The sequence below is a fragment of the Ptychodera flava genome, chromosome 22 (assembly GCF_041260155.1).
Source record: "Ptychodera flava strain L36383 chromosome 22, AS_Pfla_20210202, whole genome shotgun sequence".
In the NCBI taxonomy this organism is placed as follows: Eukaryota; Metazoa; Hemichordata; class Enteropneusta; family Ptychoderidae; genus Ptychodera; species Ptychodera flava.
In genome coordinates, this window is record NC_091949.1 from 22697054 (window position 1) to 22724663 (window position 27610).

At 37.0% G+C, this 27610-nt stretch overlaps 1 protein-coding gene across 1 annotated transcript; it reads right to left on the reverse strand.

Annotated features, from left to right (window-relative positions):
* Window positions 1-2693: 2693 nt before the first annotated feature.
* On the reverse strand, window positions 2694-20106 carry LOC139122294 (neuronal pentraxin-2-like). Its single transcript, XM_070687692.1, has 3 exons — window positions 19885-20106; window positions 3469-4065; window positions 2694-2749 (listed from the first exon to the last, which is right to left on the reverse strand). Exons 1-3 carry the CDS (start codon window positions 19970-19972, stop codon window positions 2694-2696), a joined length of 741 nt encoding a protein of 246 aa, XP_070543793.1. The 5' UTR covers window positions 19973-20106.
* Window positions 20107-27610: the final 7504 nt, after the last annotated feature.

The window sequence follows — 27610 nt, forward strand, 5'->3', positions numbered from 1 at the left end:
ATTGTTGGTGGATCTGAAAGGCAAAATTTTCAGTCATTTATACGGCATCCGCTTGTGCTTTTTTGTATTGTAAAGTGTAAAAACCGTATGCATTTTGAAAATAAAAATAAAACCACGAGTAGAAGTAACTGTACTTTCTTGGATATATTTCAGATCTCTGATCGGTTACGTTGAAACACGTGACTGCCACATGATGATCACATGATTAGAGAGAAAGATTACTTTCTGAAATCACTGATCACGTAATTCTTATTTGATGCAGATAGGCTTTGCTGAGCTACACTGTGAGCTTCCTCCCTTTTGTAAAATGAACTCGATAAGGCTTTTCACCTATGTTAACATATTGATGTAATTCGCCATGTGCGTCAAAAATATCCCGGGCTATTGAATTGTTTGAAGCGAATTTTAAAGATAAAACAACCTTCACCGGTGTGTCTAAATCTTAGACCGTCGTCGAATTTCTTCTTGAAATTAAATAGTTTACGTCTCACGTAAGTTGTATGTTACTCAGTTTAAGAGTACGCACTTCAGCAGTGAACAGTCATATTATGTGACAGTCTAATGACGAGTTTTCCATGAGAGTACCTTTACCCTGTAGTCGCATGACAGTCACATGTTGAGCGGAACCGGCAAGGTACGCTCAGGAGTATCTTAGAAAGTATACTCTTTGCTGTCGCGTATTTAGAATTGCCCAACCTCGAAGTAAAAACGTTAACTTTCGAATCTCTAGTGCATTCTATATTGAACAAGTCATTGTCAATGACATCGTCCCCGCCCAGTTAATGAATTTGAAAACCATTGACGAAAATGATAGTGAAGTGATATTGGTCAAAAAATGCCCAGAAAATAGTGGAGAAAAATTGTATTGATGTGTACGTGCAATTGATATGTGGTGTATGAATGGAGTTAGCTAAATTTGAACAATATTCCGGGGTATGCGATCGATAGTTATAACATCGTTATATGAATTCTGAGTGTTGATTTGTGATAAAGATGGATATGGGAGGACAGATTTAGTGAGAATTTCACATGAAATATGCCTGTAGGCATTATAAAGGCTTTCTAACTCGTTGACCTGGCAATGTATGAAGCTCGCTTTTACAAGTACAAGAGTAAAACATGATTTCAAAGTACTGGACACAAAGGGAAATACAGGGGTGTAAATTATATATGTTTATATAACATATGACGTTCCTGTAGTTCACTTTGATTCAATAACACAATCATGTAAACTAACAAAGCTGCATTTCACAAAACTCTATATCCAATACGTTTTAACTTAGAGTTTTTTGAACTACCATGGTGAAAGTCAGGAAATTTCAGAATCAGATTCAGAATAATTTCCTTGAAATCTTCCAGCGCTGACATTCGTTCTTTCGGTCAAATTTCATGCATTACAACAATAATGAAAAGATCTAGACATGTCATATGGTAGCTCAATTATATTCATTTAAACACTATAAACAAAAATAAATATGGCCGCCCGGCAGACATATTGGATAATATTGCTGAAACAATTTACGTCAAAATGTAAGTTATAGTTCGTTGTCCTCTTGCGAATTTTGAAGACATTGATCAAGACCTGTCCGAGAATTGGCTGTAGATATCAAATACAGGCAACAAAATGGCCGTAATGTGGCCATATTGGACTTTATCACAAAATTTCGACATGCATATGTATGTAGGGGATAATGCTTGTACCACATTTAACTGAAATCGCTCCAGGCATATCTAAGGAAATCGCGTGAACGGACGCACGGACATCAAAGACATGACACAATAGACACAACGCGGTTACATTAGATAGCATCACAAAACAAATCTATGTGCATATGAATGGCATGGGAAGTAACTGAACGGACGGATGTACGGAGGGACGCACGGGCATGACCAAACCTATAAGTCCCCCTCCCGGATGTTGTCCGTGGGGACTAATAACTATTAACGAAAATAACAAAATACGAAACATCCAACAGAAAGGGTGAAAGGGTGTAAACAATTACAACGGTGCCACCGAAACCCATTGTGCTTCAATTAAAAAAAAGATAGGGCGTACGAGAAGAAGTATGAACATATTTAATCTGAAGCTCTTCAAATTTTCATGGTATACTGAACATTTGGGCCTTCGTCTGAGAATGTTAAAAACAGCCTCTGACTTCCACAAGTTATTACTGTATGAAAAAGTCTTCACCATATGGTTTGTTAGGAGAACAACAGCAGTTTTAAAACTTTGACCACGTATATGCCAAGGAAAACATTCAATAGGGATCAATCTGCTCAAGGACAGTTAGCGAGACAAAAGGTACAAGTGTGTCCGGCTAAAAGCTAAGTCGACCCGTCGACACTCTTTCCAATCCTTGACCCAATAATAAAATTGAAATTCGGTTTCTTAAACGACAATGAAATGATAGTATATTCAGAAAAACTAGTCAACATGGCATTATTATTTGGTATATGAGTTAATTGAAAAAAGAACGTAAAAATTGCTTGAGTGCATGATCTCGAAATTGTTACAGAAACGCACACAAACCATGCAAACATAAATAATGACGTACACAGTCTGCACCGCCCTTCAATTCGATCGGTAGAGGTCACAGACTAGCAGCGCCACGAATGATGAGTTTTTTATATGCTGACTTGCACTTTGGAAATCACTGTATTCTATTATACATATGCCTTTCGATATCATGTGACTATTTGTCGATTGGTTTGATGACTGGTCGGCATAGCAATGCGCATCTAGGTGAGACTGTTGTATTACACATTTATGAGTTTACAGTGTCATTACAAATATTATTTGTTTGATTATATGATACTGTTCTAATTCGAATGATAAGCTATGCAAGGATGAACACTGTCAATACACGGTTCACCTTAGTTTTATTGCAGAAAAACATTGTTTGATCAATTCCGACTGCCTATTGATACGTCTGCATGGGGTAAGACTGCTTTAATTGATCCCATCATTCCGAAATAAAAAAAGCTCACAAAACCAACTTTTGCAGAAAAATAAATCCAAAGATATCTTTGTTTTCAATTGCTATCGGGAAACAGATATGGCTGTGAATCTTGACTTTCCATAAGTAAAGCAGGGACGAATAACACATAAATTGCTAAAAAGTTTCATGATGCAAAGGCAAATATTGTATTATGATAAAGTAAACAAAAACCCATTTTGCTCCACTGTGACGACGCTTACCAAATATTAACATAAATGTTTTTAAAGTATATTTCCGACTGAAATTTAGGCGATATATACTCACAGACATCATATGCAAGATTCAGTGATATTTCTCTGAAAACTACAGTTCCTATTCATATGTTTGTGACGTTTATCCATTATATATTAATTAATTTTCTGCGTAGCCATATGACCCTCATTATACTGATAAATATCAACTAAAACCACCGGCCCAACGTCATTTTCTTGTGCCTTCCGTAAAATTGAAAACAAAATAATTTGCTTACCGCAAATATCTTCGTATGTCAGTGAAACGTTGCCATGTATCCGAAGGTCAGCAATATTCCAGGTGAATACATCGCCTTCAGCAGTGCAATCCACAGTTATTCCTTGAACTTCAGCATCGTTCAGTGGCCTGGACCACATGTTGAACTCTGTAAAGCTGCCAATGACAGCTTGGGTTTCTTGAAATCTTCCTCCTTGGATATCCTGTTCTTGTCCTAAAACCATAAAGCCACCACCTCTCACGTTGTTGTCAGGTTTTAGACCAATGCCACCGCTGTGTTTGACACCGTTATTGAAAAATTCCCAGCCGCCATCATTTGATGACCAGGTGGTACAAATGTGGTGCCATGAGCCATCGTGTAGAGGAAGTTCATCACCTCGCTGAAATGTACCCCCTATCCAGAGTTGGAATGCGGTGCCATCATAATGGACAAGCACCTCATTATCTTCATCATCAAACGAATATGACACCAGTGAAGCATGGCCTTCATTCTTTTTACTTTTGATCCAAACGCACACGGTCAATTCAGACATTTCATTAATATATTTTGAAACGGTTATGTTAGTATGTGCGCTCTTCAGCTCCAGTGTACTTGGATCTGAAAGCAAGATCATCAATAATATGCAGTTGAGAATTGGACAAATTTATTATGTTTCAAATCATTTCTGTAATTTTTTCAACTCAGAAGTCACTCATGCCATTAAACTCACAAACGACAGAACTTTAACTGAAGCGTATAGATAACATGTAAATGTCCTGATAGCATAATTTCAGGTGCGTACAATAAATTATGAATTCAAACCATGTATTGATATATCTACAAACAGGTGGGGATTAGACATTTGGCGCCCGACAATTTAACATGAGATAGAGAGCAGGACAACTTAGATAGATTCTCACGTTAACAAATACAGCTGAAATGATTGAAAAGCACGGTGAGATCTTCAATTATTCAGTTATTCAATTATTATTTGGTCATTGAATGTATTTCAAAGCACATTTTGACTCTTACCACATTTGAGGTTACAGTCTAAGTTGAATATGTATTTTTCTCAAGTGAAACCCCGGGAATGAAACGGACGTGCGCGCACGTAAAAGACGTTTGATTTGGAACATACTGTCGAGCATAGGCTAAGCTTATCGCGCTGCGCCTGCGTTATGACCTCACAAACTGATCGATCAATATGTAAAATCCCCAGTTTTCCCCACGAACTTCAAAAACTCGCTTTGTAACCATTGATTTTTGAGCAAGCTAAGTTACATTTTTTATTTTCTATCCCGTTTGAGGTTCGCTCGCGGTGCGCGAGGTCGTAGGTGAATAGACGCCGACAGGCCATGCTGATCGATCAGTTTGAGGGGACGCTGATCACTTGAACAAAGATAATTATAACAGCCAAACCATCTCAATGGGACAACTTTTTGAAAATGGAAGTTCATAGAAACTACCACTACCTCGCTCGGTTGGTTTTATTAGAATCTAAACTTGTTGGCTATAAATTACGGCGTTGCATGCCACTGACGCGCCCGATTTCTCACCGCAAGGGTCTTTTTAGTGTGTCAGTGGTGTGAGCGTGTTTCGTGTGTATTGTGACCACTTCAACGGCGCCATTCCTTATTGTTTCATGAAGGAAACACATTTGCCTAAACTAAAGCAATGTTATGGAGTACTTCTTGGTAGAAAGCGGATAGGGTATTCGCGTGGATATCGGTAGCTATTCTCTGCATGTCGGTTTAGCCAGGTTATGTTGTCGCGATTTACATCATCGAACAAATCGTAACAACAAATAGGGCCTATATCAACCGAAAGGACAGGACCTTCCTTGAAAGCACCAGTATTGGGATTATGGCCCCAAGCTACATGTTTGGCATGTCACATGACACGTCGCATGAATTTAGTCACATCATGTGTAAATTGTATAATAGCCTGGTCTAGTTGACGCTTCACACAAAACAACGAAATGTGAACACAAATTTTAAAGGAGAAGAGAAGTCTTGTTGACACGTACTGTCTTGTATTTTTATTTTTGAGTGATTCTGACCTTATCACATTATGTTTCAACCAAATGTCTGTCTGATTGTAGCTTGTATTTTTTTATTCATTGGGTTCGGCTCATGGACGTGTGTATACACTGTTTTACACAAGGGATTTTTGCTTGTGTATATCCACGTCTATGGGCCGCGTAGGCGAAGAGAGAAATTGCAGTTGACAAGTGACCGTGTACTTCGTATAATACGTCAGAACACCTAAATAAAACAAATCTCAGGAAATACCCTCTTTGAATTATGATATTATTTTCTGAACAATATTTAGTATAGACGGCTAGACGTTTCGGCCCAAGACGTTTCGGCCTCCCAATTTCAGGCCCAAGTCGTTTTGGCACCGCGACCCAAGACGTTTCGGCACCGCTCAAGGCTACCTGTGGGAACTAGTGCTGGAGCGTAATTTTACAAATCAAAGTACTAAAAAGTATAGGGTCAACTGTTAAAAACATTCATGTACATGCTTTAATCTTGAATTAGTCTGACATCCAACTTCAAAGTTCGGCTCCTTTCGTCCTGTCGCCAGTGTGACAAGCTACCTGTTCACCTATCGCCCAGCTTTGTTGTGTAAAATTTACACCTTGTCACAGGACATGGCATAAGTTCCTGTCGATTGTATTCTGCCTTAGCAACAACACCTTTAGTTGGTAATGATATGAAAATACACATTTGCAGTTGTTGTTGTGGTATCAAACTTCGACCATACGACCTTTGCCTTTTACAAGCATGGTAATGAGAATACGCGTGAATGGGTTTTTTTTGGAGGGGGATTCAAAACGCTCTAGAAAAGCCCTCGTATTTCATTCCCAGTTTGGCTTCAGCATGGGTGACGACGTCGGAATCGCCGTGTCCAAAGAGCAGCTACGTGTCATCAAAGAAATTTTCAATGACCGTGGCTGGCAAGTTGTGTATCTTCCGAAGTCAAAGAAGTCGCGTTGTCAGAAAAGACAGAAAAGAGCGATTCCTGTAACCGCAAGCACGCGTCAAGAAAGCAACGGAGTGGAAAAGGTAGGAGTCGAAGGTGAAAACAGCGGACGTCGTTTTATAATTCCGCGAGATCCCGCCGCCAACGAATGCCCCCATTGTTTTGGCCAACCCTGTGTGACAACAAACAGACAGGAATGGCTTGGCAATGGTCAGGAGCCCTGCAACGGCAACGTGTCGATTCGACATCGACATTATCGAAAATTCTGGAACATGTTGGATCGGAGAAATGCTTGGCGGGACGAGCGGTATTTGTTGCGAAAGCAACAACTTATGCAGGCAGATGATGTCGTCGTCACAAGGAGGGAAGTTATGCCCCTCTGTGTAACTTCCCTTGTACGGTCACTGTAATTTGCCCGGGGTACCGTACGTTGGCCATAGGTGGTCATGAGCACTCCTCTCTACGTTCAATCCAAACCAAAACGGCCCTTTTCAGGGCCACCACATCCTCCAAAAAGAGTATACCGAACTATACCGACCTAGATACTAATGTTACTACGTTTTGTTTTCAGAATGCATCGAAGGTAGGTACTTTGCAGGTCCCAGGAAAAGTTCGTCTTGTGGACTTTTTTACCTCAACGGTTTTACATAACCGTGTTGATAACCGTTAACATAACCGTTAGAAGATCAAGCAAAGGCAAAGTGGTTAAAAGTGTTTATTCTTAATTTACTAAACAAACGCTTCCAGAGATTTTACAAATATTGCGTTGATACGGGGCCGAGTTTGAAGAAGCGTTTGATCGACAGTCGATGCCAGTGACGTGTACTGATATGCATTGATATGGAAATCGACGGCACATATATATATATATATGTGTGTGTGTGTGTGTGTGTGTGTGTGTGTATGTGTGTGTGTGTGTGTGTATATGTGTGTGTGTGTAGGTGTGTGTGTGTGTGTAGGTATATATATATATATATATATATATATATATATATATATATAATATATATATATATATATATAAGATAAATATTTGATTATTGCATAAAGCACTGAGCAGTGTCAAGTTAAAAAATCGCCATTTGCATATCCAATGTAGATTTGTATTTAGTCATTTAACTCAGCAAAAACTGCACCACATTTGATAAAATTTGGTACAGATACTGATCTGATAAATATCTGACGGTGTTGTAAATCATTAGTTAATTATGGGTTCATTCACATATTTAAAGAACTTCTTAATTAAGTATATAACTCTCAGATTACGGCACCAAATTTGGTGAAACCTGCTACAAATATTGATCTGATAAATATCTAATTGTACTGTGAAACATTGAGTGTCAGTTAATTAAGGTTTCATTTGCATATTTAGTGAACTTTGTAATCAGCGATATTACTCCAAAATTAGAGCATTAAGTTTGATGAAACGTGCTACAGATGTTGATCTGATAGATTTCTAATTGTCCCATGCTCATTCGCATATTGAACAAGTCATTGACAATGACATAGTCCCCACTTGTAATAGGAGTATTAGTCTTGATGGGGCAGGGAAATGTGGTCATTAAGAAGTGTCACTGGAGTGTATATGTTGAGATCTATGGGCACATAGGTCTATGTCGTTGTTCCCAATTTGAAACACATGAGGCATGTCTAAGTTACGGTTCTAAATCGGGAAAAAAGATCAGACCTCTAACTGTATTGGCCAGCCAAGAATCCTTATGCGCATAATAATGAGGTACAAGATGTGACATCTTAAGGTCTAATATCCTATCAGAATTGGAGGGTATAGATATAAAGGACATAGCACTTGTGGTTACGTATTTATCGACATAAACGTATATTTCAGGTCAAAGGTCATCGAGGTCACATGACATTTGGTCAAAAAATTTCTATCCTATAGTTATCCCTATATACCAAAAATCAGACATCCAGCTCTATGGGCTTGCTCAGAATTAGATATACGCATAATTAATGAGGTACAGTATGAAGTATCATAAGGTCTCCCATCATACCATATATGAAGGGTATATCACTTGTGGTTACTGAGTTATGACAAATATGTATATTTCATGTCAAAGCTCACCGAGGTCACGTGACATTTTGTCAAAAAATTGTATTGCTAAGTTATCCCTATACACCAAAAATCAGACCTCTAGCTCTATTGGCTCGCTCGAAATTAGATATGCACATAATTAATGAGGTACAATATGTGGCGTCATAAGCTGTCCGTTAATACCATATATGAAGGGTGTAGCACTTGTGGTTACTGAGTTATGGACAAATATATATATATATATATATACATATATATATATATATATATATATATATATGAGGTCAAAGGTCACCAAGGTCACGTGACATTTTGTCAAAATATCTGAGATATCTGCGTGAACGGATGGACTCACGGATGGACTCACGGACGGACATGGCCCAATCTATAAGCCTATAAGCCCCCTGGACTTCATCTGTGGGGACTAAAAACTGTGTCACTGCATCCTTTTTGCGATATGAATACGATGAGAAACTAAATTTTTATTTTCTTGGCCTTATACATGGGAGTCTATGGACTGCCTTATACATGGGAGTCTATGGAGACTGCCTTATACATGGGAGTCTATGGACGTGAAAACTAAAAAGTCATCAAACACGGCCAAATTTGATCGCATTGTGAAACAAATCGACGTGCATCTGTATGGGGTAGGGTACTATCCTTGTGCAAAGTTTGAAAGAAATTGACCTGGGCATGTCCGAGATATCTGCGTGAACGGACGGACGCACGGACGCACGGACGCACGCACGGACGCACGCACGGACATGACCAAACCTAGCAGTCCCCCGGACGGTGTCCAAGGGGACTAATAAAAACCTGAAACCCGCCACATATAATGATATATAACAGATATATTATTGTTCTCTAAAGCTTACTACTAATAATGAACTTTTGTTAAACACTTGAGCACATTCAGTTCATTCACCTTCAGTTCACATTATGTTCCATTTCCACCAACGATATTGATGTCACTGCTACTTCTGTTTCTTAGTTATTTCGTAAGCGGACGATGATTTGGGATGATTTCGAATGTTAATTATTTTGAAGACGATGGCCAACATGTATATTCATTTTCTCTGTTTGGTTATTATCTTCGTCACCTCTCACAGCTATTCCCTGAATTTCAAGATTATTGTGACGCGCATGTTCTCTGAGGTCGTGAATTTCTGTTTCAGCTGTTGGCAATTTTGCTGTGTTAAATACAATTAATCTTTCAATTCTTTGTTCTTATTGGAAATTTTTTCATCTTCTTTGATCTCTTCCTCGATATATGAGTTCATCTACTTTAACGATGTCTATAGTACATCTAACCTGCCTTCTATATTGGCTAGGAGTTCTACTTTTGCCGTTAGGTTGATCAGAATTGCTTGGACGCTGGCAAGTTGTGCCTTGAAATCCGTCGAGTAACCGGTTTAGTGTTTGCAGCAATGTTGGATTCAAACTGCGTACGTTCTCGGCGGTGGAAGCGTTTCTGCTTACATTTTCAAAAAATGTCCAGGTCGCCTTAACACAAACGTACCTTTCTAGTAGTTCCACAGTTCCACTTTCGGTCATTTGGCATTGTTGCGAGAAACTTGCCGAATAATCTGAACAGGCTTATGTTTTTTGAAGAGCTACAAAGGAAGAACAAACTTGGTATCATGAAGGTGGAAACGGATTATGTCATATTCTCTATGACACTATAAAAGAAACAATTATATTTTTTATTTCATGGTGTCCAAATACGTACTTACCTTTCGATGAACTTACACCATGTGTAATTAAATCCACGGTAACCATAAACAATTCCGTCATAACCTTAGCAAAACTAGTTTGCCGGTCCATTTCTCAAACGTTTTTCTCTTTCATTCGATTTATGGACTCGATGGATTTGTTTCAACAAAATATATATATATATATATATATATATATATATATATATATATATATATATATATATATATATATATATATAAATACCTATCATTAGCATCTACCCAATGCCGTTGCTATAGTACTTAGGGGTTATTACACTAAGATAGGGCGATACTGAGTCGTATTCGAGGGATGTTTCCGTATTTTGAACAGTTGCACAGCAACAAGTCAAAATGCGGACACATCACTCGAATATGTCGCGGTATCACCCGAACTTCGTGTAATAACCCCTTTATCATACGTGCGTGCTTTGGATATAACTGTTTTCCTACGGACGTTCCGAAATTAGCGACGAAATCAACTGAAATCGGCCTTGCTTGCTCATCGCTGCACTCATAAAAAGTGGGTTGCTTAGGAGTGATATTATTCCGCTGCTGAACCATTCTACGTTCCAGTGGATATAAAAATAGGCTGGAGTGTGTAAAATGAGTGTGTTTTCGTGTTTTGAAACATAACCTCATCCCTTCTCAAAAGTTATGAGGTCTGCCAAAATCGGGTCAAAATACTCGCGCCGCCCCGGCGTTCGATTCCGAACTCAATCGAGTATGAACAGCTGAGAGCGTAGAGCTCTATGACATATATGAAATGCTGCAGTGGATTTAACAGTCCGTAGCAGTCAGTTTACCTCCAAGAACTATACATTTCCTTTGCCGTCAAATATGCCGAATTTAACTTCTTAGAAAGGAATTTTTGAGCGGGTTAGGAAAAACGTGAATACACTCTTAGCTGTAGCATCGTAACTCTTTCGTGATTTGTTGCTTTACGAACAAAACATACTATTTACATCGTCTGCTCGTATATTTTCGTTACTGGCTTGCCTAAATAGAACTAAACTTTTTTAATAGCCTAAACGAAAGTTTAACTTTCTTCAATATCTTACATTGTATCCGAAACCCGCACCAGGTACCACCGGACACGATCATGACCTATGAATCTCACCGACAGGTACGAATCGGAATATAATATGTGCACCTTGTCTGTCGCGAGTGTTTTCAGAGCGGTTGGATGTTTGTGGCTCATTTACGACTGTAAACGATGTTATCACCACCTAGATACTTAGAAACAGGAAACTTGTCGTATAGCGATTCTATGATAATGCTCTGTCAACCTGGACCGTAATCTTCGGCAGCGTGTGAGACCGGCCGTGAACGATGATAGGTGTTGCGTCGGCAAACCAAAAATTTTCAATGCGTTCGTTTGTATGTTTTTGGTACAACTGTACTTGTACCTAAGTGCAATCCCCCTTGTTTGGTACAACTGTACTTGTGCCGAAGTGCAATTCCCCTTGAACTGACTGCAAACAACAAAATTTTGACCATAATCATATTTACGTTTCGAAGTTTCATAAGCCTTATTCGCTCAGCTGTTTTACATGTACATTAACATACCAACGAAGGTCACGCATACGCGTTGCTGTAAGTAGTTCGGTTACAGTGAAAATATAATTCTTATTTTAACATGTTAAAATACGGAGTTCATATCAGTAGCGTCTAAATTATAAGAGAATGGTAATACAGGCATAGTGTGTATGATAATATATATAATTCGTGAAGGGCTGACGACCAGGTTGGATATAAACAAATATTTTGCATCGACACGATCCATTATTTATAGCTCAGTAAAAGCTTCGTGCTTTTCCGATTACTAAATTTGTGTACTGTGTCTGTGTGTACTGTATCTGTGTGTCGTCTGCTCCACGCACACCGTGTTTGCTCGGTCGCGCACAGAATTGCAACATCTAAGTCGGTTACTGTGACCAACTCTTTTTGGTTTGGAAGCAGTGGCCGATTGTTTTGTGTGAGGCCTATCAGCTAGGCGATGATGCTGCGTGAGTGTGTGGGGGTTCGAATGCCGTTTGGGTTATAGTAAAATTTAGATTTTTTCAATCACCATAAATATCGATGTGACAATAAAAATATGATTTACATATCAACACAAGAATTATTGGAAATAACAAGCTCAAATTTAATTCACCTCACTCAATAGTTTCTTTATTTCCACGAAGACGATATTTATGTCACTGCTACTTTTGTTTCTTATGTAGTTAATTTATTTTTAACGTAAGCTTGATATATAAATGTCGGTTGTGCAGATGTTGAACTTGTCATCAATTAACTGTTTTCAAAGAGAAGATGTTTTATGGGCATTATTGTTATATCTTGCGTTCCATGGTAGTTCCTCGATTACATATAAACATTGACCTTAGAATGCCGAGTATTTGTTTCGCTATGAAAAATTGTGTGCCCCCTTTTAATCAAACATTTATGAAAGTTTGTCTACTAGAAATAGTAATGAACTACTTGAGAATTTACTGATGCTTTAAATAAGTTGCTAGATATCGTATACAAAATGCTCAACGAATAATTAGGGCAGTTTAGATTAGACATAACTGCAATTGAATGTTCTCATACATGTTTCCCTCATCAGCAGTTTGATTGAATTATTAATGATGGCACTGTACTGTTTATACTTGTTATTATTTGTACCGATTATCATAATTAGAATGAACCTTTAATTTTCATATCTTAAAAAGAAGTACAGGTGGTAAAGAGTTTAATTGTAAAGCGAACACTTAAGCGAATGTCGTAGATAATATTGGAGTGACGATATCGTTTAAATCATCTTCGTTTTCGATTATTTTAAGCCTAGAATCTGATCTTTTCCTTTTTTCAAATTTGAATGAAAAGGTAATGCTAGTAATAGTGCTACTATAAGGAGCTAATATGGCATAATAAATTCGTTTAGGATCCACTGAAATGGGTATCATTTTTGAGAAAGTTTAGTCAAAATATCCTGAAACCTAAAAAATTTCATTGTGCCATTTTAGTGAATGAAAATAGATCAAAGAATAAATAAATGAAATATGCTGTTTTGAATCGCTTCAGTGAAGACTATAATCCGTATTTGTTGTAAAAATATATACAATGTAAATCTAAAATAAAAAAAAACATATTCGTCTCCAAAAATGACAATATTTGGATGAGGAAAAGCTTACATTAGGATATAGCTGTAATACTCATGTGAACATGATCTGGTCTAGACTTCATTTATCAGTCGTAAACTCAGTAAGAATTGTTACCCGAAATGATGAATTGTTGTAATATTGTTTCACTCCTTAAAGAACAAATATAATTTGTTTTGGTCTAATCAATTTAAAGAGAGATAGATTAAAACATTTTAAGTACTAATCCGATGACGGATGGTAAAATTGAACAAACAACCTATATATTGCTTGGCCATGATATTCAAGATAATGTTGACAATAGGTGTAATCTAGTTTGTAAATTAAGGGAATACTATTGAACTATGAAGATCTTAGAATATCACTAGCACATTTCTGAAAATGCAGTGGACCATCATTTTGGATGGAATGAATATAACCAGTGATCCGGTTCGCATGGATCACTGCTGGCTGTGACTGCTTAAAGAGTAATACGTTAGCGGCGCGATTTGCCTGAGTATTGACATTAAACAAAAGCTCAACTGTCAACACAATCTTTTTGATCAGCAATCTGATTGAAGCTGATTGAGGTCATTATGTCCATATAAATTTATAAAGTAATTGGTCAAGCATTTTCAGAGAAGAATCTTCCTTACCATAAGCAAACCATTGTAGATTTCAAATCTTTCGAATGTTTGTATTCCTTCTCTCAGATGCTCTTTTCAACTACTAAGTTTATCCAAACACGAAAGTACTGGGATAACACAGAAAAGTTAAAGACTTATTTTCACTGCGGTCCCACGACAATAAATTAACAGGCAAATCATTACGAATATAATTAATATAAACACAAAATCATTTTTCATTCATTTCTTCATAAAAATACTTCTTTAACTATTTTTAAACAGAGAATTTGAAGCAATACTCTGTATTTTCTTCTAACGTTGTTATATACAAAACTATTCTAATAAATCGAGCCCAATCCGTCATGGGATTAGTACTTAAAATGTTTTAATCTATCTCTCTTTAATTGATTAGACCAAAACAAATTATATTTGCTCTTTAAGGAGTGAAACAAATATTACAACCATTCATCATTTCTGGTAACAATTCTTACTGAGTTTACGACTGATAAATGAAGTCTAGACCAGATCATGTTCACATGAGTATTACAGCTATATCCTAATGTAAGCTTTTCCTCATCCAAATATTTTCATTTTTGGAGACGAATGTTTTTTTTTATTTTAGATTTACATTGTATATATTCTTACAACAAATACGGATTATAGTCTTCACTGAAGCGATTCAAAACAGCATATTCATTTATTTATTCTTTGATCTATTTTCATTCACTAAAATGGCACAATGAAATTTTTTAGGTTTCAGGATATTTTGACTAAATTTTCTCAAAAATGATACCCATTTCAGTGGATCCTAAACGAAATTTATTATGCCATATTAGCTCTTTATAGTAGCACTAATATAGTATTACCTTTTCATTCAAATTTGAAAAAAAGAAAAGGATCAGATTCTAGGCTTAAAATAATCGAAAATGAAGATGATTTAAGCGATGTAGTCACTCCAGTATTGTCTTCGACACTCGCTTAAGTGGTCTCTCTGTACATGTATGACACTTCACCACCTGTACTTCCGTTTAAGATATGAAAATTAAAGGTTCATTCTAATTATGATAATCGGTACAAATAGTAACATGTACAAACAGCAGAAGGCGATCAATAATAATTCAATGAAACTACTAATGAGAGAAACATGATATGAGAACATTCACGATGCAGTTATGTCTAATATAAATTGCCCGAAATTATTTGTTGAGCATCCTGTATACAATATCTAGCATCTTATCTAAAGCACAATTAAATTGTTAAGTAGCTCATTACTATTTTTAGAAGACAAACTTTCATAAATGTCTGAGAAAACGGGTGCATACACTTTATCATAGCGAAAAAAGTACTCGGCTTTCTGGGGTCAATGTTTATCTGATATCGAGTAACGACCATGAAACGCAAGATACAACAATAATGCTCCTCAAACATGTTCTCTTTAGAAACGGTTAATTAGAGTGTATCAATGTTCCACTCTGAGCTTGTAAATCCCAGATATATCGAAGGGACTAAAGCCCTTCTTCTTCATTGGGTCCACTACAGTTGAAACAGTTAATTGATGACAAGTTCAACATCTGCACCACCGTCATTTATGTACCAAGCTCTCGTTAAAACTAATTTAACTAAATGAGAAACAAAAGTAGCAGTGACATAAATATCGTCTTTGTGGAAATAAAGAAACTATTGAGTGAGGTAAATTAAATTTGAGCTTGTTATTGCCAATAATTCTTGTGTTGATATGTAAATCATATTTTTATTGTCACATTGATATTTTATGGTGATTGAAAAATAATGGATCTTGTCGATGCAAATATTTGCTTATATCCAACCTGGTCGTCAGCCCTTCACGAATTATATATATTATCATACATACTATGCCGATTACCATTCTCTTATTATTTAGACGCTACTGATATGAACCCGTATTTTAACATGTTAAAATAAGAATTATATTTTCACTGTAACCGAACTACTTACAGCAACGCGTATGCGTGACCTTCGTTGGTATGTTAATGTACATGTAAAACAGCTGAGCGAATAAGGCTTATGAAACTCCGAAACGTAAATATGATTATGGTCAAAATTTTGTTGTTTGCAGTCAGTTCAAGTGGATTGCATTTCGGCACAAGTACAGTTGTACCACACAAGGGGGATTGCACTTAGGTACAAGTACAGTTGTACCAAAAACATACAAACGAACGCATTGAAAATTTGGTTTGCCGACGAAAACCTATCATCGTTCACGGCCGGTCTCACACGCTGCCGAAGATTACGGTCCAGGTTGACAGAGCATTATCATAGAATCGCTATACGACAAGTTTCCTGTTGCGAGTTTAAGTATCTAGGTGGTGATAACATCGTTTACAGTCGTAAATGAGCCACAAACATCCAACCGCTCTGAAAACACTCGCGACAGACAAGATGCACATATTATATTCCGATTCGTACCTGTCGGTGAGATTCATAGGTCATGATCGTGTCCGGTGGTACCTGGTACGGGTTTCGGATACAATGTAAGATATTGGAGAAAGTTAAACTTTCGTTTAGGCTATTAAAAAAGTTTAGTTCCATTTAGGCAAGCCAGTAACGAAAATATACGAGCAGACGATGAAAATAGTATGTTTTATTCGCAAAGCAATAAAATCAAGAAAGAGTTACGACGCTACAGCTAAGAGTGTACTCACTTCACGTTTTTCCTAATCCGCTCAAAAATTCCTTTCTGAGATTGTAAATCGGCATATTGACGAATGAGGACATGTATAGTTCTTGGAGATAAACTGACTGCTACGGCTGTTAAATCCACTGCAGCATTTCATAGATGTCATAGAGTCTCTACGCTCTCAGCTGTTCATACTCGATTGAGTTTCGGAATCGAACGCCGGGGCGGCGCGAGTATTTTGACCCGATTTTGGCAGACCTCATAACTTTTGAGAAGGGATGAGGTTATGTTTCAAAACACGAAAACACACTCATTTTACACACTCCAGCCTATTTTTATATCCACTGGAACGTAGAATGGTTCAGCAGCGGAATAATATCACTCCTAAGCAACCCACTTTTTTATGAGTGCAGCGATGAGCAAGCAAGGCCGATTTCAGTTGATTTCGTCGCTATTTCGGAACGTCCGTAGGAAAACAGTTATATCCAAAGCACGCATGTATGATCAAGGGGTTATTACACGAAGTTTGGGTGATACCGCGACATATTCGAGTGATGTGTCCGCATTTTGACTCGTTGCTGTGCAACTGTTCAAAATACGGGAACATTACTCGAATGCGACTCACTATCGCCCTATCTTAGTGTAGTAACCCCTAAGTAATGCAAAAAAAGAATTACTATGTTAATTTATTCACTGTAAATAATAGTAACAATATCCGGAGTGTTGTTAATGACAATCTGTATCTTATTGTATTCTTTCTGGCGCCAGTATCCGACATAGCTGAGATCTGTATAAATGGACACACAGACACACACACAACACTAACAGAGAAGAGATGAGACAGTACCTCACCCTTGCAGGCAGATTCACAGACTGATGTATCAGTGACTGGGCCGTCAGGCCTAACCACCATTCCGTTGTCAGTAAACATGTTAAGTTCTCCGTCAACTCCGTCAGTTTCAGCTTCTTTCCAAATGATACCATACATGATTAATAGCCGAAGACGCGAGGATTATCTTTGGTTTATAGCGCTCATGCATTTTATGATTTTGAATCACACGTGTTTCAGAATTCCTTTTAGAGAAATATTCTTTGTCACATCCACAACTCAGAGGGAGCGGACGTATTATTTTGAAGATGAGGTCAATTCTATTTCGAAATCGGCCCATGTCATAATCTTCCAAATTAGCATTTAGTATTTACCCTCATGATACTTTAGCATCCTTGGACGCGATAAATCAAGCTGAAATTCCGATTTGGATTATAGCAATACTCTCGTCACGAAATACCAGCACGGTATCTTCACCTTGGTCTTACTCGTTTACACATATAAAAATTCACCCAGTAATTTATCTTTCTCATGGAGGTATTCTGCATAAAACCGCCATGTTCTATTGTATTTCAACCACTTATAATATTGAGCTGTTATTATCACTTTAATTAACTCCATAGCGTTGCTTTGAACAAAAGAATTGTAGCATGCCACAAACAGGCAAGAGATGATTTGTACTTTTGTATCTTTTCCATTGTCGGTAGGAATCAAAGTAATGTAAGTCATCTTATTGTATTCTTTATGGCGTCGGTACCCTACATAGCCAAGATCCTGTATAAATGTACTGACTAACCTATAAGTAGACACATTCACTCAGGAGGACACAGGACGAACTCGGACACTCACGCAACTGCCACACTCACTATCACTAGGACCGACTAAAGCAATCACACAACCACTGATGTATGGGTGGCTCGGCCGTGAGGCCTAGCCACGATTCCGTATTCAATAAACAAGTCCAAGTCCTACGTCAACAACCGCCGTCAGTTCTGGCTCTTTTCCAACGACATGGATATTTGTATAGATGTGTTTAATTGTTGAAGTAGATGTATTTGTAAACGACTAGGTAATGAAATTAACTGTTCAAGGTGAAAACATGGCATTCTAGACGTGAAACGTCTGACAATTATTGTGATTTTGTAATATCGAGATAAAAAAATCGCCATAAGGATACACTATTTCTATCGCGTACAAAGAACATCAGAAAGGTTGTTTGGAGCAGCATGAGATTTTTAAATTGCTTGCTGAGGGAGTGTGTGTTAATATGCAAGGTGTTGAAATAGACATGAGAAGAGCTCTTACGATAAAATTCACATATTTTATCAACTGTCAGTGTAATATAAATAGACTAACAAACTGTGTCATCGGCTGGTAAAGTATCCATGAGTTATTCAAGACTTTCACTTTTATTGTCAGTTACTGGACCAGGTTCACTATTGTGTGCGTTGAACATCCTCAGTCTTTTCTGACTAAGTGGTATTTTTCTGTGTGTTAATATATATTTCCATCCCACTTCCTTTACTTTCTTCCTTCTTCATAAAAGAGTAGTCTATTGTTGAGGGCCAATTTTTCATTTTTACAGACAGGTTCGGTTATGTTCACCATTTTCACCAACAATATTTAACTCACCGCTACTTTTATTTCTGTAGACGTACTACAGTTTGTTTCGAAGACTTCGAAATTAAATGTTAAAGATTTGGCAGACGATGGCCATCATCGCTATTCATTTTCTCTTTTGTTATTCACCCGGCGGCAGCGATCTTTGCAACTATTTGGTGAGTATCTTTATCATTTCGCACGGGTATCCCTTGGATTTCAAGATTATTGGGAGGCGCATATTGTTCAAGGTCATGAATTTCTCTTTCGACTGTCGACAATTTACGTTGCTTAACATACAATTGCTCTTTCAGTTCTTTGTTCTTCTTGGTAATGTTGACAATATCTTTTCGCTGTTCTGCAAAATATGAGTGCGTTTATTGCACCGATGTCTGTAGGACTTGCCTTCTGTATTTGCTAGGTGTTCTACTTTATATGCCGTCAAGTTGACCAGAGTTGCCTAGATATTGGTAAGTTGTGCGATAAAATCCACCGTGTTGCCGTGTCAGTGTCTGCTTCAATGTTGTAATCAGACTGCGTTCGTTCACGGAGGTGGAAGAGTTTCTTCTTATATTTTCTACGAATGTACAGGTCGCCTCAACACAAAAGTACCTTTCTAGTAGTTCCGAAGTCGTTTAACTTAGTTTTTTTGGCATTGTAGTGAGAAATTTGCCGAATAATCTGTACATAGCGCGCGTTGATGAAGAGCTGATGTAGCAAGGAAGAACTAATTTGGTAGCGAATGGGTGAAAACGGATTATATCAAATCATAATTACTCTATAAAAGAACGAAACAATTTTTTTTATTTCATAGTGTCAAAATACGGTACTTACCTTTCGAGGAACTTACACCACGTGTGATCAAACTCACGGCCACCACAAACAACTTCGTCCAAGCAAAAACTACGCTTTGCCGATCCATTTTCAGAGCTACTCTTCATCTGTAGAAGTCAATCATGCGTCGGAACTGCTAAATAGTAAAATGACAAATAACAGCTACGAAACGTCTTTTTCTTCTTCAATATTCCCGATGTATGGACTCAGTTGGTTTATTGCGAGAAAATATTTATATCGATAATTAGCGTCTACTCAAGGCACGTGCTATGGTACTAGTGAAGGGCTGACAACCAGGTTTGATATTAGAAAACATTTTGCATCGACACAAGCCATTATTATTCAATGACCATAAAATATCGTTAACACAAGTATTATAAAAAAAAAAACAAGCTCAAATTGGAATTTACTTAACGTAATTGTTTCTGTATTTTCATTAAGACAACCATGTAATTAATGTAATTAATGTAATTTTAACTGACCTCGAGATGTAAATGTCGGTGGTTCAGATGCCGCACTTTTCATGACTTAACGGTTTCCAAAGACCAGCTGTTTGAGGGTCATTATTGTTATATCTTGCGCTTCTCGGTCGTTCCTTAAAGGCGCCCTTCTCAATCCCAGGTTCTCGCATTAGCGAATGTGTCAACAGCCCATTAACAGTTTGTCATTCTTTTGTTTTCCATTGAATATTTTATCAAGTAAATAATATTTATATTAGATAAATCTGATAATTGAGTGGGGGCTTTAATATCAGATAAACATTGACCTCAGATGTTCCTCGACAGAGATAAATATTGACCTTATTAGAATGCCGTATGTTTGATTGGAGTATTTTATTCACTTCAATAAAGTTTATGTATCACCATTTTATTCAAACATTTATAAAATTTCGTCTTCTGTAAATGGTGTTGAACTACTTGACAATGAATTTCCTAATGTTTTAACTAAATTCCTGGATATCGTATTCAGAATGTTCAACAAATAATTTAGGCCATTCAGAGTAGACAACTGCAATGTAAATATTTGCATTTTTCTCTTTTCAGTAATTTAATTTAATTATTAATGATGGCACTGTACTGTTTGTAAAGGTGATTATTTATTTAATAAAGATTATCATAATTAGATTGAAGCTTTAATTTTCATATGCTCAGAGGAGGTACAGGTGATGACTCGCTACGTGAAGAGTTTAATTGTAGGGCGAACAGTGGAGCAAGTGTCGTCGACGATACTCTTAGTTTCTACATCTTTAAAATCATTTTCGTTGTCGATAACTATAAGCCCAGAATATGATCGCTGCCCTTTTTTTCAAATTTGAACGAAAAAGCAATCATGTCACTTTAAAGAGATAATATGTCAATATGAATTTTGTTTAGGACCCACTGTTTTGAGTATTCTTTCTATGAAGTTTTAATTACAAATTTAGCCGAAAGAACCTAATAAAAACACTTTGCTGCCATTAGAGAAATTGAACACGAATCAAACAATAAAATGCAAACGCAATGTGTACTATCTGATTAAATTAAAGATTAAGTTGAGATCGTTGACAGGACGACATCTGAGACAAAGATGTATTGAAAAATTCTAAATAGTTCAATGACGGGGAGTGAAATTGAACACCACCCGAACATGAATATATAGGTGTGCGCTGCTTGTAAATTAAGGGATTACTAATGAGCAATGAAAATCTTTAAATACTGCCAGCACATTCCTGAATATGAAGTGGATTATCTTTTTGAATGGGAACGGGTGTAACCAGTGATCGTTTGCATGCATCAGTGTTGTCTGTGACTGCTGAAAAATACGCGACGTACATCGTTGGTGGCGTACGTTGCCTGAGTACTGTCATTTAATCATAGCTCAACTGTCCAGAAAAACGTTTTGATTTCCCAACCGATTAGGGCTGATTGAAGCCATCCCAAAAAAAAAAGTTCCTTATCAAGTTTCAAGGTAATCAGTCAAGCGATTCTAGAGGAGAATATTCTTGACCAAAAAACAGGAATCATTGAAGGTTCCAAATCTTCAGAATGTTAATGTTCCATATTTCAGATGTTCTTTCCACTATTAACTTTATGCAAGACAGCTCCTCCTCGAAGAGGGAACAAGGGTATTGAAGATAATATTTTCATTCTTCTCAAGTGTTTTTTACTAAATGTCTTAAATTCATTGGCGTTCAACACAGTTTATCTGCAGAGATTGTGTTATGTTTTATTAAATAGGGCCTTTGTGGCAATGTTTGATATTACCCATGCAATGTATCAAACATATTGTCGAAATTATCAAAGTTAATAAAGCTACTGCCCCGCTTATCCCTATAGGCAGTTTCACAGTCACTGTATACCAGTGACAGAGGTAGCTCTGACTCCGATATAGTTCGGGTCATATGACGCTCATGACAGTGAAATATACTTGAATACAAGATCAGGCCAGACAGCAACACAGGAAAGACCAAACTTGACAGTTTCCAATAAAACAATGGTCTAAGGGGGGGGGGCAACAATTGTATCACTGTTCACGAAATAGTGTTGACTATGAAGGGTGCATGTCCTAAACTCCTTAAAAATGATGGTACGGTTTAATTCTATTCCTATTTGTCTATACCTTCATTTGTCATTTTACAATGAATTCATTGTCCATAGAGTACAAAAAAGATGTGAATGATTAGTAGATATGTAAAACTTTGATTGTTATACACATCGTATTGTGTATCGACATCACTTTAATTATTTTTAATAATTTTGAAATATTTTGTACTTAATTAAACAGCCTGAGAACTTTTTGTAGCAGTCTTTTGGTATACTGTCATATCAATGTACGAGTACATGTTGTATTATGTTAATTGTGTTGATAAGCTGAATAGTAAACACTTAAACATAATGAAATAAAAAGAGATTCAAGTCAATTAAACAATACTGAAAGTATCAAAATTTAACGTTTGTAATGTTGTTTGCTTCAGGGTGTATTATTAGAAAAATTGTAGCTTTTGTTATACTTTTGCAGTCTGGTTTATCAAAATAATCCAATATTAATGATGACAAGCCGATGTTATTCACGGAAATCACTTCGACAATATATAAAACCATTCATTTTTAGTTCATTTAGTGAATAAAATGTTCATATTCTAATCATACAATAACACAAAAGTAAAACTTTGAACAGTATTTTAATTAAAACAATGTGTGACTAAATGGACTTATGCGTTTTTAAATAATAACTCCATGATGATTTTTATTTAATTTGCAATTATTACATCCAAAATTTAAACAATTAAACGTTTATTTGATTGAATATTTCAACCTTCAAATGATTGTCAAGTTCGTAAAACGGTTTTGAGTAGCATCTTAGTCATATGTCTTGTACTTTTGGAAAACAATTGTAGGTAACCGTGCTCAATTTGAGTACTTTCTCATAATCGTCATTTTCTGTGCTCTCCAGCAGGTGGCCCGGCCAGATTTGGATTAACTAAATTAAAAGGGGGCTTAGATATCGATAGATAAACAGATAGATAGAGTATAGACGCTTCCGATACATCAATTTCGCGTTGACTACTCTCACGTACACAAAACACTGTGCAGCCAGCCCGAGCCAGCTGGGTCACCCAAAAAGGGACCCTGTGTCATATCGCGCGTAGACCTTTGCCTGGCCGTTGAGGGCACATCATGATTCAGTGAATGTCTGAAATTGCAACCCATCTAGCAATCCAGGGACTGTGAGCGAGTTTCAAGTTGCTATGCGATAATAAATAATTCAATTAGGCTGGTCGCTGTTGAAGAACTCATTTCTTAAAAGTAGTTTTAAGCGAAAAATACTTTCAATCGAAAAATACCCAGTTGCCCATGGTATCGCACGAACTATTACTACTTGTTTGCACGGCGCTTTATTCCCAAGATATATTGTTTGCGATAATTAGAGGTTATTACCTATATTGCCTGTTCCTGTGTCGTAGCAGTAGGAGTGTCATTTGTGATGCCGACACTTCTCTTTGTCTACCTTCTGACGACATTTATGCTCATACGACGCAAGGAAACGGCAATATTAGATAATATCCGAGTTATCAAAGTCTCGTGCCTAGAATTTTATAATAGGAAAAATCTCCACTTTTCAGGGATTACGTTTATTCTGCCTTATGCGTAAATATAGGAGTATGTGTGTAACAGGCTTCATTTGCAACTTAAAGCTATAGGCTTACCTGGTTTTCGCAGACGTCTACAACACGCGCGTAAAACCATGCATGTCTCTATGAACACTACCAGAAAAGATACTTCGGTCTCAAAAATAGTAGCATGAGAAGAACTTTTCAAGTGCAATTATTTCAATCGTTACCAATCAAAAACTTTCCCCTTTTTTAAATAATTTCCAATTTCGGAAATCTGGGGACGAGAGCGTCGTCCGGACCGAAGCGTGGTGGTCATTGTATGTGTTTGTTTATTCTGAGAGTTGCTACATCAACAGGTGTCGAGAGAGCGACATCGCTCTTACGCCATGCGCTCACTACCTGTTTGCAAGTAGACCGTGCTATGCGAACCGTAGAATTTTGTTACAGCTTATTTTCCGTACTACAATATCTTTAATTGAATAACCACGGCATAACATTTCACAATTTAACATATTATTCCCGTATTTAGCTACCCGAAATGTCATTGTTCCTCAATGTCCTTCAAATTTTGTGTTGGTAACATCTCATTGTATGTTTACGTTTACAGTGCGTATGTCGAAGTTTATCGTAAAATATGACTGTTGATATATTGCACGCTTAAAGATCACAAGAATGGAGCGATATGAGCTTCGGTATACAAAATCTTCATAATACTCTATACTGTATAAAACTATTCAATTTTCTACATCTTATATAGGAATATTTTCGCCATCGAAAAAAATGCGGCTGACTCGCAGCGTGTTTGCAAGGTTATATCTGATTGGTCGATTGTCACTATTCACAGCAACTTAGGGAGTTTATTTGTATTATTTCATTATAACGGTACGATTCTGCCAACCAATTGCATAACAGCTTCGAAATCGCTGTGAGTCGGCCCAAAAAATGTTACGTTTTCAAACAACAATGGAGCAGACTTGCAAGTCTTGGTAAAAATCATTTAAAAGAATCAGTAAGAGCAGTGCAAAATCGTGTTCACAGACGTGGCCGCTTCGAACTCAATAGTTCGCGTTATTTTCCGTATTACTGGTATAAGATATGTTCCGTTACTGAGTGAATTATCCCATTATTATTGCAAATCTTTAATCAATGTGTCTCTATGGTACCTGAAACTAAAAATAACTCATATTCATACGTAGTCTCCTTGTGCGTACTTTAATTGTTAACTACATCTAACTCCGTAATCGATACGCCTGTACATAATGATTTGTAAGGAAATTCAACTCCGTTTAAAAAAAATGTAATTATAAATGTCTAAGTCTTTCACTGAAAACAATGAATTACATTTCCGCAGGTAGTCCATTTATTAGCGAATGAGATTTGTCCATCCGTGCGACATACAATGCTCTTAGCAGCATAGATGTATCATCCAGGTCTAAAATGGACTATACAATGCATAAACGACTATTCGACTAGGGCAGCTCTACACTTAGTGAAATTTTCTGGTAGCTGGACAAGTTTGCATCTATCCTTAATGCATCAAAATGAGCCTCTTATGTTGAGTCAAAATCCGTCTACATGTCAGCCATGGAGTTTTTTATACTTCCTGACCTGATAAATGAAACGTTAAAATGGCAACTATTATAAATTCAATCAGCATGCCCTGATTTTTACAAACGCAGTCAGGGCATACTAAATGGAAAACGTGCGCCAAGATATATCTGTCGATACTAAATGATCATAAAATGTAGGTAATTTCCATGGACTATGATCAAAGTATGGACCAGGAAAAGTGAAGAGTCGCAAGTGCCTAGTAATCATTTCTGTCAATGTGACAAATACTTGCAAGGACATAATGTAAGGGACATTCAGGGGTTCGAAGTTTCGGCGCCAACGAATATAAATTCCAATCTCGATTGCTTTTTGTTTTGATCGGAGAATCAGCTCATCACTGGCCTTATAGTTTTTTGTTTGCTTTGATCAGTAGCACATGACAGCATATGTGCACTTCACAGATTGTCAGGATTTTGTTTTATAGTTATTTTCGTTAACTTTATTCTTGTTGATACCTGGTAAAAAGAGAGATTTTTGTCAAACTTTGAACTGAGATACTTGATATAACATTGCATATCGAAAATGTATAGAACTGTGAACCTGAGAATATTTTTTGTGTGAATGAAAGCGCAGGGTCATGCCATTGGCAGTTTAGATGTTTGATAAATAACACATGTTTTATATAGGCACTTTTAGAGATTCATCATCAGAACGTATTTCTAATAATTGTTCTGATAATATAGGCGCTCATACACGCTTGTATATCTTTCTCTTCTTGATAAGGTGAACACTGTGAAACATCTCTTATTACCGCACTGACATCTTTGTAGGCTGAAAACCATTGGCCTCACTTCGACCATTTAAATTTGTTCATTTTATTCGGTTACATATCATCTGCTTTACAGAGCTCTCCTTACTAACCTTGTAAGGCTAGAAAAAAAGGAATTATGATCAGTGGCATTATGCGGTGCTTACCCTGAAGGTACTGATACCCCATGATCACTTTTTATTACAATGCACATACCATTATCTCCTTGTCTTGCCATTGTTGTGTTAGACACAGCATAGTATATTCTTGCGTAAAGGCATTCATGGACAATTTCGTTGAATGGTATTTGACTTTTCTCAAAACAAAGTACGATTGATTCCGTAATATTGATCATGTTTGCGACAAGCTATTTTGACACACATAGTTAAAATAGTTATAGCAATATTAATGCGGCTTCATTACTGCCTGAAACAGACAGAGCGACGTAAGTGAACAACACTTCATACTGTTGTATTGAATAAACAGGAAAAAAGGTTTGAAGAAATGTCAACGACATTCAGTTTGTAGGTCACAACGGGTTTAGTGTTTGCCTTCACTTGTTTTACTACGTTTCATTGCTTGACATTGCCGAACATAGTGCTTGCTAACTTCCTAAATGGGCCAAGGCGCTCACACGTGGGCTGCACGATCACATGGCTTACGTCATCACACAAATCGCATTGTGTTCTTTCATCTCATGCTACATGAACTTGAGTCAAATACCGCTGAAATGTTGTCATTGAATTATGCCATTATTTAGTCCATGAACATGACGCAAAACTAGATCGAATCTAACATGATATTCTGAATGGTTGCGTTTGACTCGTTTATCAAAGCGCTGATCAGTACGGATAAATAACTGTTATTTCATATTATACTGAACTTGCAGCCTACCACTGACAAGAAATGGTCGATCCGACACAAATATTTAATATGGAAGAAGAACTTGAAAATATTAAAAATTTGTAAATCACTTAAAGAGGAGAAACGAAAAAGTAAACACACTAAGACGCAAACAATGCTAACGTTAAGAATGATTATAGAGTCAGCAAAGACCTCTTCATAAACAGACTCACTTTCAGTATACATATTGTAGACGGGACAGACCAGAAAGGCCATGTATAATGAGTTGTTTTCTACGTCGACAGGTATTTTTGAATGTGTTATTTTTTTCTGAAGAACATTTATGAAAACAATATGTTTGTTGGTTGGTTATCAAGGAGTAATAATGTGCAACAAGCTGAGACTTTGATGATTCGCATTCGCACAATTCA